The 17,741-nt window shown below is 40.7% G+C and overlaps 1 protein-coding gene across 5 annotated transcripts in view; it reads left to right on the plus strand.

Moving 5' to 3' along the window:
- ZNF462 (zinc finger protein 462) overlaps nucleotides 1–17,741 on the plus strand; it is a 93,434-nt gene that overhangs the window by 56,068 nt on the left and 19,625 nt on the right. For 4 of the 5 annotated variants that reach the window (XM_050329964.1, XM_050329966.1, XM_050329965.1 and 1 more), the window contains 2 exons: nucleotides 380–571; nucleotides 15,654–15,918. In XM_050329964.1, coding sequence (XP_050185921.1) covers nucleotides 380–571; nucleotides 15,654–15,918 — 457 coding nt within the window. The remainder of the gene's footprint in view (nucleotides 1–379; nucleotides 572–15,653; nucleotides 15,919–17,741) is intronic. The other variant, XM_050329968.1, reaches the window with a different exon arrangement.

Genomic DNA, 17,741 nt, shown 5'->3' on the forward strand with positions numbered 1-17,741 from the left:
ACTTCACCATCTCTAGTTGCTGTATTCCCAAAGAAATTTGGAAGTGCTATAGTTAAATGACTCCATTTTCATCCCAGAGTCTGTTTTCTTCCCATACCATGCAACACAGGCATGCTGAGAGTTTGGTCTCTGTTTTTTTGACATCAGTCACTGTGCAAGGATCTGCAGTTGTCAGAAAGTGATACTTTGGTCCAAAGCAAGTGTCTACACCCACAGACTCCAGACTGCTCCAACAAGGAGACATGCTTGTTCTCTTTGGGATCAGTCTTTCGCTGAAGAGTCCATGGGAATTTTACTGCCAAGTTCAGTAAGAGAACTGTGAAGGCCCCATTTTGTTTCTTTTGTGAGCTGATGACTTGCCTGTATTTCGCTCACCCAGGTGAACATGCCTACAAATGTTCCTCCTGCTCATTTTCCACCATGACAATCAGCCAGCTGAAAGAGCACTCCTTGAAAGTGCATGGGAAAGCACTGACACTACCAAGACCCCGCATTGTCAACCTTGCAGCCTCACACGCCCACCACACCTCCAAGAACCACACTCCTGCTGAAGAAGTGGAGGACTCTAATGGTAAGAGGTGCCTCAAAACAAGAATTTAATTGTCTAAGGTGCCGCTTAATATTTTAATTGCAAACAAAATTGCAGCAGGCAACTTACACCAAAAGCATCTTCATTTGATCATTAAGAAAAAACCAGAAATTGCATCAAAACCAAGAGTAAACGTGGTGTTATAGGAAGTGACCTGCCTTAGATCCTCACCAGTTCATATGACATTAGCTTGTTCTGTCACCACACCAGTTGACTTTGGTATATGTCACTACTGGCTTTACTTCTTAGTAGAGATGTAAATTGTAGAAAATTTTCAAAATTGAGGCTTTTATTGCCAGCCGGTGAGAAAGGGACCATATAATTCCATCGAAAAACACCCCTTTATCTTCATGGAATCATAGAATGTTTGAATTGGAAGGGGACATTGGAGATCATCTAGTTCCAACCCCCTGTGATAGGCAGGAACACCTTCCATTAGACCAGGTTGATCCAAGCCCTGTCCAACCTGACTTTAAACACCTCCAGGGATGGGGCATCCACAGCTTCCCTGAGCAACCTGTGCCAGGGCCTCACCATTCTCCTTTAAAGAATTTTTTCCTAATACCTAATCTTGTTAGTAGAGCACTTCTGGGAAACCATGTGATAAAACTTAAAATGTGAACTTGTGATGGTAGTAAAAGTAATTATTCTTCTTGCCCTTTCTACAGAGGACACCAGAAATACCTTCAGATATTAAACTGCACGTGCAGAACCTGAGAACAGTTTTCAATGTTTCCTTTGAAAGCTGTTAATCCCCTTGTGCTGGAAGGATATGTAGAAGATACTTATAAAACAGCAGAGGAAGGGATACTATTTAAACAGAGAAAATGCAGATTCATGCCAGAGGTGTTGTGTGGTATCATAGTAAGCTTTAAGACTCTTTAAGAAGTAGCTTATGAGTCGTCTTTGGGTGTCATTTCCTGCCAATTAAGAAAAGAGCTCCTCTTTGAAAAAAAAACCTTCCTGAATGAGTTGCATTGACACAGGAGTACAATATAGATGACTGACTAAAAGGGTCAGATCTGCAGATGTTCAAGGAACTGGGGTTGATGGAGGGTGTATTAGAAGAGAGGAAAATACCTTTTTTTTCATAAGTTTGAGTGGTTCTAAGTACTCCACAGCAGCCATTTTGTTGTATTGCTTGGGTTGCTGATAAACTAAGGATGGAAAGTAAATGTTATCAGTAATCATTTTTGATTTCCCATCTTACCACTTTTTCTTTCTCACCGGGAAAAAAAACAAAGGTGAAATGAGAAAGACTGAAAGATAAGGAAGAAGTTAAGAAAATGGCTGAAAGGAATTGAAGTAAATAACTCATCAGCATAAAAATACTTTATTGAATTAAGAAAAAGGCATGAAAAGTATTTTTGTGGTTTAGCAAGTCACTTTTGGGCTCAGAATCAGAATCTTTTGCAAATGCTAGCTTAAACTAATCCAAGAAATCAGGTACATCTTGAGATATGTTATATTCTTTTTGATTGCTTTTTAGAAGAAAATGTTTGATTACTGACTTAAGAAGTGGAAAATAATTTTTAGTGGCTGTTCTAGTCTTTCCTGTCTCTTAACAGTAATTTGTTGGCAATGGTGTATTGAGAGATACAGAAGGGCAGTACTTAGTTTTGGTAAGGATGGTTCAGTTACTCTTTGCTTATCCAAGTAGCTCAAACTCATAATTAGTGGAGTTAAAATTCAGCTGCAGATCCTGTAGAAGATAATTCTACAGCCTTTAGGAACTCTTCCTGGAAATACATAAAATGATGACTCTGTTAGTGAAAGCACTTCATTAAGTTGACTCTGTTACCTAGAATCTGTGATGCAGCCTGAAACCAAGGCAGAATTTGTCCCAATTAGTCTGATGATCTTTAAACGGGGTTAATGGTTAAGTCACTTTGACAATAATAGAAGCCACCCACTGGGGAGCTGGTCAGACAAGTACAGGTGTTATAATAATCGTGTTAGCATTTTCAGCATTGCTTGAGGAAGGAATAACCTGCTTTAAATAATTTTTTTACGTTAGAAAGTTGGCTGCAGATCAAATTGGTGATGGCTGTTCTTATGACATCACATATTTTTGGTTTTTAGAAGAGAATAATTCAATGCCTTTGTGGCCTAGGCCTGCTGAGTTGTAGATGGGTGTGCAAGACTAGATAAAATACTGGTCCCAACAACAGGAAATGCAGGTTTGTGTGATGGGCACTGTTACGTTCAGCTGGAGCCAGTCTTAAGAAGGCCTCACATGGTGTAGTGTAGTTGGATTTTTGTCTGTTAGTGTGTATAAATAACCTGCATTGTGAACTGTGATCAAGTTAATTTGCCAGGGATGCAAAATTGAATTAGGGCTGGAGTGAAAGACAGACAAAAGCTTGCATCACATTGTTAGGAGCTTGTTTTGTAGGTCCATAGGTGTGCAGCAGGCTGGTATCATTGGAATAGCTGCAGAAGGAATATGTTTCTGCCTGTGAATGAATATTGTGGTTGGAATAGGAGATAAAGCAGGATGACTTGGGGGAGATTTGAGGAGCTAGCAGAATTCATATTGTCAATTGTTGAGCACTGTAAAAATGGAGGAAAGGGAAAAGGGTACTGAATTGTAACAGCAGAGTACATGTCTGAAAAGAACTGCTCTGGGACAGCAGCCCAGTGGAACTACTGCCAGTGCTTTTTTTCTCCCTTGCAAAAATTGTTCCCTGAGGGGCCTTACTTAGGAGATTTCTTTTGTTCCTTTAGATTGATGTGTTCATTAAAAGATATGAATGGATTTATGTTCATCTCTTTCACTTCTGTCTTGGTAGGAGCAAACATATCTGAAGTATTCAACAGTGTATCCCAGAGGTGTTTTGGGATGCATGATATACCTTTCATGGAAGTGAAGCTAAAGTGGAGTAGGTGCTGAATCTTTTGTCAACTGTAATTCTAATGAAGGTGTTATTAGAAAGCATAACAACCTCTTCAATCCCTATAACGAACATTTCAGTGCATTTAATGCTTCTCTCAGGGCAGTAGTGTAAGAAGGTGATTGTGGCAGTTCTGGTGAGTTAACAGAGAAGGATTTCTTAAAGAAACAGGATTTGAAGATCCTGCTTTTTTATCCTACCTCTCTTTGCCCATTGGGTGCTATTTTGATAAATAAGGAACATGTTATCATCGTATCTTATTCTAACCAGAGCTAAAGCACTCAGGGTTTTTTTGAGTGGGGGAGGACTGGAGACTGGGGGTGGTGATCATTTGTTTTGGGATTTTTTTTCTTAGAAACACCCCAACAAACATTTTTTTCTGTTTTTCATAGTGTAGGGTTGTGGAATGGTTTGTAGTGTCCAACTCCTATTGAAATGATGAGGTTGCCATCGTGGTAAAAGGCTCTGTTGCTACTCATAGTTTACAGGTATTTTTCATCTTGCAAGAAGGAAATGGTGGGGATTGACTATTTGCACGTATGGTTGGCTTGGGTTTTATTTGGATTTACTTATTTGCAATTTACACTAAAATGTTGCTTAACTGTCTTGAGAACTTATACAGTAAAAATTCATTGTAAATTGAAATACTACAAACAAACTGCTTCGTGGATTGGATGAATCTCCTCACAAGCTCTGTTTCTGTGTTTTGTTCAAGTCTTTGTGAGAGTCAGAACTTGCATTCATACCAATCTCTGCCCATGATGGGTGGTTTGGATATAAGGATGGTGCTGTCATTCCGTGTGTCAGTGTGTATCACAGGGTTTCCAGTGCCAGCTCTGCTCCTGTTCATTTGAGTGCAAGGCAATGGAATCCCACAGTCTGCACTGTTGAGTCATTAAGATGAGAAGGCTCCCATCTCTTTCAATAAGGAAGAGTTGCAAGCAAGGCAGAGACACAAGAATTGTGTGACTGAACACAAGAAAACACGAATAACAAAGTGTTCAGTCCAAAGTGATCATCAGCTGAGGAGAAAGCACAGATACTGCTTGTGTGAGCACTGGTGTTATCCATGTGAGCTTGTGTTTGAGGGCTTTGGATGTGGTGTGCTCTTTTCCTCCTATTTAACTGGAGAAACTCACGAGTGCAAGCTGTCATCATAAAGTCTACAAAGCAGAATGACTCAACAAAGCGATAAACAGTTTCGTGTTATGACTTCACCCAGAGCAAAAGATTCTTCGGAGCATGTAAATACTTGTCCTAAATTGCCCTGGCTTTTTTGAGTAGCCCTTTATTTTGTGAAAATAACCCCTTTGGCCTAACTGCATCACAGAGCAGTTATACTTTTTATTCATATGGCTGTTAGATTTGGAGCCTCATAAATTTAATTGTATCATGACTGTGTGCAGTAATTCAAAATAATAGGGTTTTTTGTTTGTTTTGGTTTGGTGTGGTTTTGGATTTTGTTTGTTTTTGGTTGGTTGGTTGTTTTTTTTTAATTTACTGATTAAGAATGTTGAATTTTCAAAGTAAAACAGTAAAGTGCAAGGCTAAACAGACCTGGATGTGGTTTCCAAGGTCTTCTCAGTCAGAAGACATGCTGCTGTTGTACAGTACCATTCCTTTCTCCTGGTGACCAGTTCTTGACATATAGGAAGGAGCACACTTTCTGTGTGCCCTTGAAGCTCAGTAATTATGCTTTTCACTGTTGTGCAAACCAAACGGGATCTATCACTAATAGCAGCACACATCATAACACACATGCAGGGTCAGAACTAGAAGGTTTATTGAGTTTCCCAGTACTTTTTTTTAATCTTCATTAAATTTAATTACTTGCAGCAGAAAATGCATTGAAAACTAAGTGAAACACCCAGTGCCCTGTTCTAGTTTTTTCCTGAACTTTAGCCTTTGCCAGTAGAAAATAACTTTGCCTCATCTGGAGACAAATACAAATACATCTGGTTGCTCTGCCAGATCTAGGCTGGGTACAAAGCTGCTTTGCTAAGCCTTGTTTCTGGGACTGTTGTTTATGGGCTGTAAATCTCTTCCCATTTCTGTACAATTTTTCAAAGTAGATAGTGCATAATCGGATTGGTTTTTCTTCTGTGGTGCTTGACAGATGAACTTCTGCAGGGTGTGGAGGGCATTTGGTAGGTTTGCTAAAGCAATTTAATGTACTACCAAAGTGAGAGGAGAACTGTGGGCAGCAAGGCATCTTTTAACAAAATCCCCTAAACTGGTGCCAGTGTGTCATGATTGTTACAGAAAGCCACTCAATCTGCTCAATCCTAGAGACTCACATCTCCCTTTTCCTTCCACCTTTTAGAAGACAGGCAAGCTTTCCACGTGGTCAGACATACTACCTTGATTTGTGGGGTTTGTTGTTTTTTTTTTTTAAAATCCCTATCAAGACTTGTGGCTGACTTGCTTGTTTTTATTCATGTGCACTGTTACTCTTGATAAGAAATATCTTTTTAACCTTGCAATCAGAGAAGAAAGTTTGTAAGATGATGCTCCTCCCCTTTGGTGCTGTTTCTCTCCCATTGTTATTAATGTGTCTTGGTGTTTTATGGTTGCTGCAGTTTGGGGAAAAGCACAATGGTCAATCCTCTCAGCCAGGAAACTTTGTATTGGAGCAGAATGTGTTTAGTTCATGGTTTGGGTGTTTTTTGGGGGAAGGGTTTGGTCAAAAACTCTTTTGAAGTTTCAGATTCTTTTATTTCATTGAAGTTTGGCTGGAAGAGCAGTGAGCCAGTAGTGACTACAGGGCAAATTCAGGCAGAGCTTCAATAGCTAATTGCTTTAATTACAAGGTGAGTTGGAAGGACCACATCCCTGTTAAGGGTGCACGATGGTGATCTGCATACTGCAGAACAGAAGATGCCTCTACTTTTGCAGTCACAGTCTGCAAAGAGCCGACTACTTGTTTGGCCTGTTTCACTGCTTTTGTGCCCCACAGGAGGAGTGATGCCTCATGCTTACTCTGAAGTATCAGTGCCTTGCAGGCTGCTTTTTTTATCCCCAGCTGTGTTCCTTCTTTCCCTAACCCAGAGCAAGTTCCTGCTCTCCCCTCAGATTTTGCTTATCTTTTCTTCCCACAGTGGCCACACTGCCTTACAGTGCCTGTAAAACTCTCTAGTATTTGCTGGTGTGTCTTACTCCTTGTGGTCAGTGTTAACTAAATATCAGATGCTGGATCAGATGGAACTTTTCTTCTGCATCAGATTGGCAGAGGCTGGTGGAACAAGGGCTTGTTCACCTCCAGTTTTACTGAACAGACTCCTCACTGTTTTGAGGTCCCAAGGCACTGGGGATGACCTTGTTCTCTGCATCTCTCTTCCACTATGGAGTTGTTTGGCTTTTGGCCTTTTCCTACAGTTTTGTGGGTAGTGGAACAGAGGGAGATGTCATTAGCTGTGCTCAGGGGGTTGTCAGCTTGCTGTTCATTGTGCTTTTTTTTTCTGGTACTGTTTTTTGTGCTTGAACTGAATGGGTAAAGGCAAAACTGAGATTCAACAGGATGCAGACAGGAACTCATGCAGCTGGGAGAAGGTTGCTGTCAGTCTTTTTATGGATTCAGCCAGCCTGCTGTGATGGGATTGCTGTGGTACTGAAAGGCTTGCCTGGGTTAGAGAGGAGACAGACTGTTTGGGTGGATCAAGCAATAAGTAAAGGAAGAAATATCTTCTGGATTCCTTCTGAGCAGAAAGAAATGACCTGATTACACCCACAGTGAAAAGAAAGAAGCAAATCCTGACTCCTGTTGTGGTTTTTTTTCCTGAGGTTTTTGCTGTCTTTTGGCTCTGATTTTTTTGTTCAGGCTAGGGGACAAAGTGGTAGATGCTGGTCTCCTTATGTGTCACATGCTACTGCTGTCTGTGGAGTTTGTGATCACTCTATACAGAGTAAAAAGAATGCTGTTGGTGAGAAGGGTTATATAGTATGACTTGACCAAGAGAGCATTTCTGTAGACTATCATTCCTGCATATTAATAGCCTTCTTGTGTAAGCCAATGATATTTTCTCTGTCCCTTGAGACTCCAGTTACTTCCCATTGATCTAAAGCATGCTGGAAGGGTTTGGTACTTGGTGGAGAGGTAAAACTCCTTTGCTCATTTTAGCTCTGTTGCAATGGACATATATCATCATCACAGTTGACAGCTCAGTGTTTGACATTTAGGTAGCTGGTTTTATTTCTTCTTTAAAGAACATTGTTCCTACATGTACCTGAAAATACTGCCCAAAATAGTGTGAGCTCAGAGCTGGTGGAGATGGAGATGGAGACTTTCAGCAATAAAAATAATGTCAAGGTGTGTGCAGGAGGTCTCCAGAACAACTGTACAAGTTCCTGAACTCTATGATTAGAATAAATCCTCAGTACCTATATATTGTCACTGTAGGTTTAGGGCCAGTTTTAAAGCAAAATGCAAATATGTAGCACTCGATAAAGCTGATTTCTTTCCCTCTTCATGTCAAGCCTTGGAGGCAAGTGAGCATTTAGGTGACAGCAACACGTGTGTCTGTGGCACTGGGGTTGTATTAATACAAATATGGAAAGGGTGGTTGCAGCAGAGAGGGAAATGCGGAGCGCTCCTGAAAAACATCTGATGGATTGGCTCTTTAAAAATGACAAGGAAATCAAGGAACATAATAGCATGAGGATCATTTGGTTACTCGTGGAAAAAAATAAAAAATTGACTGGTAGATTATTGTCTGTGTGAGGGATCAGTTGAAGTAGAACTTTGTGCATTTGTAAATTCAGAAAGGAATATCTTTCCTGTAAGTCTGTTTAGCATATTGGTTAAATCAGTGTCTTGCTAAAGCTATTTCCAGATTTGTTTGTGTTCTTCTCTTCTGTAAATGCACTTCCATTTATGAGATTTGAGTTTGAGTTTGATTCAACAGAATAAGAAATAGCTAGGCAACCTTTTATGCATTTTATGGAAATAGGTAAACTTATGGAGTTCCTAATGTTTGACCCAGTAGAAGTCTCATTTTTAAGTGCATTTAGACAATGGAATTTCATTCCTTGAATAACAAATTACAAGAATGTAGGGCTGAAACATGACCAACAGTTTAAACTGTTCCCCCAGTGTAAGGCAGTGGCAGCAGATTGTCAGATTGAAACATTCTTCAAAGAAAAGGCAGTAGATAAACAGAGATTTGATAACATGAGTGCCAGAGGAAACTTGATGCACCTGTGCATAATCTTCTTCTTGTTGTCAGTGAAAATGGCAATGGGCAAAGCAATTGGTGGGGCCACAAAGTTGTAGTGGCTTGTCACTGTTGGAAAGGTTGTGAGACGTGGAGCAGCTGCTAAAAGTTTACAGTGAGAGGGTTGTGTGCAGCCTAAGTGTGACTAGAGAGTGGCCAAGTCACCTAGAAAACTGCAAGAAAGTTAAATTGGGTTGAAGCCAGGAAAGAAATATTGTGGGGAAAACAGATGAAAACATGGGATAACTAGGAGTTAAATGGCAATATGATGAAGAGTTTCCTGACCACTAAAATGCTCCTTCCAAAGCACACTGCAGAGCAGTTGTGAAAGCTCATGCTGATGGGAATTCCTGGTAGCGTTGGATACTCTAGAACAGGAGGGCATGGGAAACTCTTAGACTAATCCTTTTCTTCTGATGGAAATAATATGGTATGACTTAATTCATCAATTACATTACTCCTTCATAAATCTTAAACATTCATTTGCATCATTTATACAGAGTATTGTAGCTACTCTTGATCTTAACTGTGAAACTCCCAAATTCTTCTGCAGTCAGCAGTGTGAGACTGTGGAAGAGATTCATATGATAAAATTATTTATTATTTTCTTTTAATTAGGTGAAATTTATGTCCCTTTGAAATGATTTTAATATTAGCACAAGAAGCTGCATGACATATATCTTATTTTGGTTCCATTCAGAGCTAGATGTGCACGTAACTCTAAAAGTAATACAAAGTTATAAGGAATCATGGATATAGGTTCTCTCATCTCTTTTGAATAAACAAGATTCTATAGTCCATGTGTCTTTCTCATTACCCACTTCTGAGACTTAGAAATATATGTAATATCTTCCTTACGAAAGCTGGTCTGAAATGATCCAAGTGGCCTTTATGGATAGTGCTGAAATAAATTCCTCCAACAAGGTTTCTGTTTTGGTTTGATTTTTTTGTTGTTGTTTTGAGTTTTTTGTTTGTTTGGTTTGGGTTTGGTGGTAGTGGTTTTTGTGGGTTGGTTTGTTTGGGCTTTTGGGGGCGGGGGTGGGTGGGGGGTGGAGTGGGTGGAGCTGGATGCAAATCCTTTAAATGGCAATTCTATTCCAGGGCTTTATTTCCTTTCCTTTGTGATTATTCTTTTCTTCTGTCTTTTGGAGGATGCAAACAAGAGACAAGGCTTGTTTCTGTTATATCTCTTTCACAACATCCTAGCAGTGTCAGGGTTCTTTAGCAGAAATCGCAATTTAGGTAGAGGAGTAGGCTCATATTCTGTTTTTAAACATGCAGTGAATAAAACTTCTGTATGGTTGTACTGTATGGTTCCCTAAGCTTCTTCATGAATGCTTTGTCACATCTCTCTGAGTCTTATCATTCCCTTCCCTCAGCTTAATTTATTGCCAGAACATTTCACCTCCCACGTACTCTTCCTTCCAGGTCAGTGCTGCGTGGCATAAAGTGAACAAATGTGTGTAGTCTTCACAATCTTTGTATGACACCCTGCTTTACCACCTTCCCACTTTTCAAGCTGTTGCCATTCATGACTATATGCCATCCTACCACTCAGTGAACTGGTAATTTTGAGTTCCCATTGAATTTTGGAAAGGATTATGTTCGTAAATCTCCTAGGTTCCACTCTTACAGTTATCTTTTGCATTTTAAAATAATAATTGGCTGTATATTTTGTGTTTGTTGGTACTTTTTGGTATTGCATCTTTATTTGGTTTTACAAATAGGTTTCTATCTAGAGTAAACCAATTTTTTGCTGTTTTTCTCAAATCCTTGGAATTTTTCTGTCATTTTTAATAGAAATTTTCTATTTATGAATGAATTCAGATAGCATTCCAAATATTTTCCTCTTAGTCTGTTTAGAAAATTTCCTCACAGATCTAGAATGTCCTGTGTTACTCCAACATTGCCCTTTCCCCCCACAAAGGGTTATTAAGCATTTCTTGTTATTTCTACATTCTTTTTGTTTTTTTTCTTATCTCAGGATCCAGACATCTCCATCCTCAATTTCATTATTCATACAAATGCTGATCTCTTTGACTGGTTGATCTTTGTGTGGATATACCAGGAAGGCATGGTGTCTTAATTTTTATCTCCCACTGACTCCTGGTCGTTGAGTTACTTCAGTTGAGTTACTTCAGTTGAGTTAATTCAGTAACATCTCTTTCCAGTGTACGCAAGAACTGCTTTTCCTGAAGAGTGTTTCTCACTCCATCCCTACCCATCACTGTGCAGGCATGCAAATGCTTATATTAGATGTATCTAGTTCTATTCACCCTAAAAAGATGAAACATTGGTTTAACTTCTTTCCTTTAATAAGTACTTCTCCTTCTTGTTTCTCAGCTGTTGCTGAGAACTCTGAGCTGTTTTCTCAGTGTCTCTTACTTAGACACAACCATGTGTATCTCTGGTCTGTTGTTGTTTGGTTTAGGTGACTTAAGTGTTTTACCATTGCATATGTGTCATTGATAGCTCTGAAAACACCTACAAACAACTGAAACATCATTTAATTTCTGTGTAAACTTATGCAATCAGGTCAGAATCTGAAACTGAATTTTTCTTCTGAAAGGATCCCAAAATTGGGATTTTTCTATGTATCTGAAATATATTCTGTTCTGCATAGGATTCAGTGAAACTTGGGTTTTCATTTTGCTTCTGTGTGGTGGGTTTTGAATAGCATATTTTTCCCCAGTGTATGATCCCAAGGTATGCAGGTGTGTATCAACTTGCATTTTCGCTATTGTATTCCGTTGCTCTTTTGGATGAGGCAGTAACTTCCAGATTTGTTGACAGGCTCATTGTGTCAGTCTTTGTGACTGTACTCTGAATAAATTTTTCAGGGTGACAGCATCACTGACCAGGCAGTTTAGTGTTTTAGGCACTGTGGAAATGCCCATGCAGAGACACAATGAGACTTACTTATATGTTATTACCAGAATGCAGTAATAATTTAGATACCTCTATGTTGATAAATCACCATGTGGGCAGTAATTTCTACTGCCTTCCTTTCAGCTAGTCATTTCTGCATTTTGGCTATGAGAATGCTTTTATATAGTAAGGATAGATAATATCTTTTAGATCCATAAGTGCTGGCAGGTATTACGCTACTTGCTGCTCTTGTTATTCTTCCTGTGCAGGTAGTTTGTAGGTAGATCCTATATGTGAAATAGTGCAGCATTGCCACTGTCCTTCCATTTTTAACTACATGAATCACTGTTAATTTTTGCCTCTTGACATGAATGTAGGTGTCCTTTCTTTTACCCAAGATCATCCTATGCTGTTATCTTGCTTTTGGAGTTGCATGGTGAAGTCCTTCCATTCATTTTGGATAGAACTACTTTTATAAATGGATCTCAGTGTTTTGGGTGTGGGCTTTTATTTATTTCTGTGATTGTTTCAAATGATTCAGGACTAAGTGTTCAATTTTCTTTCCTTTCATTGCATATATAAGTGTGCTTTATTATCTTGTGCTGCCTCAAGGCTGTTTAATGAAAAAAACCCAAATCTTTTTTCCCTTAACATATAATTGGTACTTCCTGGTGTTTAATTTTTCTTCATTTTCTTTCCGTTTGTGTTTTCTCTTTGCCTTTGTGTTTTATGTGTACTTGATACAAATTCTCTTAAATCTTCACATTGCCTATTTTCTGCTATTTGACTTTGATGTTGGCTTCTAGAGCCATTTTTCAGGCATGAATGGCTGGATCCTTCTCCAGGCCAAGGCTGCTAATACTTTATCAGAGTGCTCCCAACCTTTGGTGCTTGGGGTACAGGAAAAAGGCTGAGGTGGAACTTCCATTGTGTGTAGCCGTGACTCAGTTGTTGGTCAGTTCTGAGAGGAAGGCTCTGCTCTCTTCCTACTTCATTCTCCACTCTTAAATCCAGGCATCCTGTTTGGAGTGACACCACTAAAATGTCCACAGCAGCTCAAGGCTTGTCTACATGCTAAGGCTCTTGTAACTTGGTCAACATTTTAAGTCAATCCAGCACTGAAGGACATGGTCCTTGGCTGTGGATTTGTGTCCCTAGTCCTTCTCTTGAAAGATAAAATAAATCTTTGAAAAATAAATAAAAGTATCCAATACCTTGACCCCATTGTCTCTTTCTTATTTTCTGGCAGATTCATTTTGCGCTGTGTGCTAAAATGCATTGTTTGGCAGCAAACTTGAATCAACTGTCATTCCCCTGCCTTCGTTCCCCTCCCACTTTGTTGGAGTGGGCATGATAAAGGTGGGGTTCACTAAACCCAGTGGAAAACTTCCCATGCCTTTAGTCGGCTTCAGGCTGTGCCCAAAGTGTCCCTCGTGGAGCTGGGTTGCACCTGCATGCCAGGATGGCTATCTGGCAAGCTGATTCTCAGGCAGTAACAGAAGCCCTATATACATGTTAATCCTGAATGTTTTCCTTCAAGAAGTGCTAAATCTTGCACTGCAGAAAGATTGCAAAATAATGAAAGCATTTGGCAGGGGAGAAAGTGAAGACTACACTAGGGATATGCATGCTGCCATTGTTTAAGGGTAAGACACTGGATAAACTCTTCAGATGTTTTTTTTTTCTCTAAATATCATAGCTGTTTCAATTGTAATGGAGCAATATACTAAAAATTGTAAGGTAGCCAACACTGGCTATTCCTGATGAGAAAGAAAGCTACTTCGTGTGTTTTCTTTACTGTGGGAAGTGACGTATAGCTGTCTACTTCAGCACTTTTCCCATTGCAGATTCCACAGAGCTCTGTAAATACACAACTGCAATTTGGAAAGCTGGAATAATAGAGACCAGGTGCTAGGGGAAATAAAAATATCTGAAGTACAGTAGATCCTCCAGACAATAGCAGAACTTTCTTCTGTTGAAACTAATAATTTTTAGACCTGTAACTTTCTTAGCCATGGATGTTGCTGAGGCTTTGGCTGGGAACCTTGATGATGATGTGGAAATTTTTTGATCCCTTTTTCCTGAAAAGGGGAACAGTGAACCACAAAAAAGTAGACTTCAGTCAGTACTGTATGAGTGATTCGACTGGTACGCATACAAAAAAGAGCTGTTTCCAATGCTACGAACTTTTTTTGGAGCTGCTATACATACATACCCCTGTCAGGAAATCTGTCAGTGTTTTGGGCTTTTAGAATCGCTGATAAAACCGAGGCACCAAAATCTGCTCTGAACCATACACTGTTTTGGGCCTCACCGTCCTGTTCCAAAGGAGGGTGAACACACAGGTGCTACCTCTGAGAGAGAAGAGACTTCTGCAGAGGAGGTGGCTCCTCAGGCCTGTCCTGTGCCAGAGTAAAGGAAACAGGGAGCCTGTTTCAAGCACAAGGAAAATAAAGCCTTGACATTTAAACAGGTGGAGCTCACTGTGAGCCCTCTTGATGAACAAACCTGCTGTAGAAGGAGTGGAAGCAAGAGATGATAAATGCTAAATTGTAATCCAACCTCAGTTTGTGCGGCTTGGTTAGGGAAAACAAAAAATGTTTCATTCATTTTACCAGAATCTTTCGTGTCTCTGCCTTTTGTCTTTGCTGTACCCCTGGTGCTGAAGACAGGGGAGCCCAGAGACATTTATCTCCTGTGTCTGTTTTGTTTGTGTGGTCAGGTTGGGTTTTTTTATTGTTATTTGTTATTCATTTCTTGGGCATGTATATTCTGTGGTAGTGAGAAAAGAAGGCAAGCATTTTGCTCTTTTGAAGACAGTGGAGAAGTCCCCACACTGAATGCAGTATAGGCCTGTTTGGCTTTTGTTTATCCATACTAATTGGTTAGAATGGATGTTGTTAAGTTCCCGCAAGTATGTCTCTTAGAGAATTCCTATATATCTAGCCTTGGGGAATTAAGCTCTGGAAAATGAAGTACACATCAAAGCAGCAGTTGGCTGGTATAGTTTATATCCTGACTTCCCTTCCCCCCCCTTGCTTTTTTCCACCTTTCTAGAAAGCTTAGGAAAAGAGCCTTTTGTCTTCTGTTCAGGAAAATTGCACTAAAATTCGTCTGTGGTTTATTCATCTGCTTTGATTTTTAACATTCATGGGCAGCTGTGTGTTGTATAGAACAAAGATGAGTTCCTAACCTCCACATTCAAGCACTGTGTTGTGAAGGGTTCAATACAACCCTGCCTCTTTCCCCTCCTTTTTTTGGGGTATCCAGCTAACATATTACAGCTTTCAGTTTCAGTATTGAGACATCTCTGGACTGTGTTCCTCCACATGCCAATGAAATGGTGTGACAGAGTTCTGCTGGCTTGTAGAAGCGATGTGTCTATACAGACATACACGTCAAGAGACATCTCTTTCTCTATAGAAAAACATAGTGGTTTAAAAGTTTGGTTTACTGGAATTTATGATTAAATATATTTTTTTTTCCAATGGTGGCTAAATTTCAGACACCATCACTAGGAGCATTTGAATTTACCTTTCATGAAGACTTCTTCGAACAGGACAAAGTAAAATTGGGTCATATTCTAAAGTTAACTTTCGATGTGAGTTTCTTAAGTAATTCCATGAATGAGTTGGGAAAAGTATCCATTTATTTATCTTCCTTGGTTTTTTTTCCCTTTCTCTTGGTAGGTAACCTATTTATGTATATCCTGTGCCAAACCTTCACTTCATTTGAGAGGGTCTAGTTTGATTTATGCACCAAACACATAAAACATTTGTTAGTATGATTAATTAAGTGTCTTAAAGTCAAACTTCTTTTTAGACTACTTTTAATTTAAATCTGTCACTCCTTTTCTCCCTAAATCAGATCTAAAAATCATGATTTGTACTGATCACCTTATAAATTGGACAATACACGTTAGATTAGATTAAGAAGTCCTACACCTCTTATTTCCTTCAGAAGGCAGGATTAGTTTCGTAACTAACATCTTGATCAACGCCTCTAAAAGCCAAGATGTTTCGAAGCAGGCATCAAACCTTTTCAGATTTGTTGATCCACCTGAAATAACAACTTCACTCTGTTTCTTTACAGACTCTTCGTACTCTGAGCCTCCTGATGTTCAGCAGCAGTTGAACCACTACCAGTCTGCAGCTTTGGCTAGGAACAACAACAACATCAGCCCAATTCCACTTTCTGGGAGTGCTGCAGGAGTGGAAAAAGCGGAAGCCATCCTTAACTGTGAATTTTGTGAATTCTCCTCGGGTTACATACAGAGCATTCGGCGCCACTACCGTGACAAGCATGGAGGGAAAAAACTCTTCAAGTGCAAAGATTGTTCCTTTTATACAGGCTTTAAGTAAGTACTGTGCAAAACAGATAAACTGAACTCATAAGGCGTTTTTTAGCACTTGAAAAGACTTCTGAGATCTTTGAGAGCTGGCTGTAGCTAACAGAAACATGGCCACTGCTGACCAGGGAGAGAAACATAGGAAATACCATGCCAGATCACAGCAGCATCCATGTAATCCATTTTCCTCTGTCCTACAACAGCCGGTACCATCTGCTGCAGACAACAGCACAGTAAGTCTTTGCAGCAGGTTTTAAAATAATCGAGTCATAGAATTGTTTAGGATTGGAAAAGACCTTTTATATCATCTAGTCAACATTAACCCAGCACTACCATTCACCATTAAATAATGTTCCTAAGTGCCACATCTACACATCTTCTAAATACCTCTAGGGATGGTGACTCAATTATTTCCCTGGGCAACCTCTTCCAATGCCTGACAGCCCTTTCTGGGAAAAAGTTTTTCCTTATATCCAATCTAAATCTCCCCTGGTGTAATGTGAGGTTGTTTCTTCTTGTCCTGTCACTTGTTACTTGGAAGAAGAGACTGACCTCCATCTGGCTAAAACCTCCTTCCTGGGAATTGTAGAGAGTGAGAAGGTCCTGCCCTCAGTCTCCTCCAGGGTAAACAACCCCAGTTTCCTCGGCTTCTCCTCATCAGACTTGTGCTCCAGACCCTTCCCCAGCTCTGTTCCCTTCTCTGGACACACTTCAGAAGCACCTCAATGTCTTTCTTGTTACGAGGGGCCCAAAACTTGAGGTGGGGCCTCACCAGTGCCCATCACAGGGACAGGCACTGCCCTGTCCTGCTGCCACATCATGGCTGGTACAGGCCAGGTGCCATTGGCCTTCTTGGCCACCTGGGCACACCTGGGCTCATGTTCAGCTGCTGTCACTGGCACCCCTAGGTCTTTTCCTGCCATACAACTTTCCAGCCCCTTTTCACCTATCCTGAAGCAGTGCGGGGGGTAGTGACCCAAGGCAGGTCCCAACACTTCCTCTTGTTGGACCTCACACAATTGGCCCCAGCCCATCAATCCATCCCACCCAGATCCCTCTGGAGAGCCTTCCTGCCCTCCAGCAGATTGACACTCCTGCCCAACTTGGTGTCATCAGCAAACAGACTGAGGATGCCCTTGATCTCCTCATCCCAACTGTTGATAAATATATGAAACCAAACTGTCCCCTGTACAAAGCCCTGGTGCACACCCCTGGTGAGGGAACCCAGCTGGATGTCGCTCCATTCCCCTCCACTCTCTGAGCCATCCAGAGAGTTTTTTACTCAGTGAAAAGGGAACTCATCCAAACCATGACCATCCAGTTTCTCCAGGAGAACACTGTGGGAAAATGTGTCAAAAGCTTCAGTAAAGTCCATGTGTAGACACATCCACAGTCTTTCTCTCATCCATGAGGTGGGTCACCTTGTCATAGAAGATCAGAACCTGCCTGTCCTAAACCCAGGCTGGCTGCGCCTGATCCCCTCACTGTCCTGTACATGTTGCATGATGGCCCTCAGGATGATCTGCCCCATGAGATTCCCCAGCACCAAGGTCAGGCTTGTAGTTCCCCAGATCCTCTTACCAACCCTTCCTGTAGATGTGTGTCACATTTGCCAGCTTCCAGCCCTTGGACCCCCCTGGTTTGCCAGGACTGCTGGTCAATGACAGAAAGTGGGTCAGGAACCTCTTCTGTCGGCTCCCTCAGTGCCTTTGGATGGCTCCCATCCAGCCCCATGGACCTGTGTGTCTGTGAAGTGGTGTAGCAGGTGACTGACCATTCCTTCGGGGATTATGGTGGTATCATTCTGCTCCCATCCCTGTCTTCCAGCTCAG

Source organism: Myiozetetes cayanensis, unplaced genomic scaffold (assembly GCF_022539395.1).
Source record: "Myiozetetes cayanensis isolate MyiCay16 unplaced genomic scaffold, myiCay2020 scf4, whole genome shotgun sequence".
NCBI classification, from domain to species: Eukaryota; Metazoa; Chordata; class Aves; order Passeriformes; family Tyrannidae; genus Myiozetetes; species Myiozetetes cayanensis.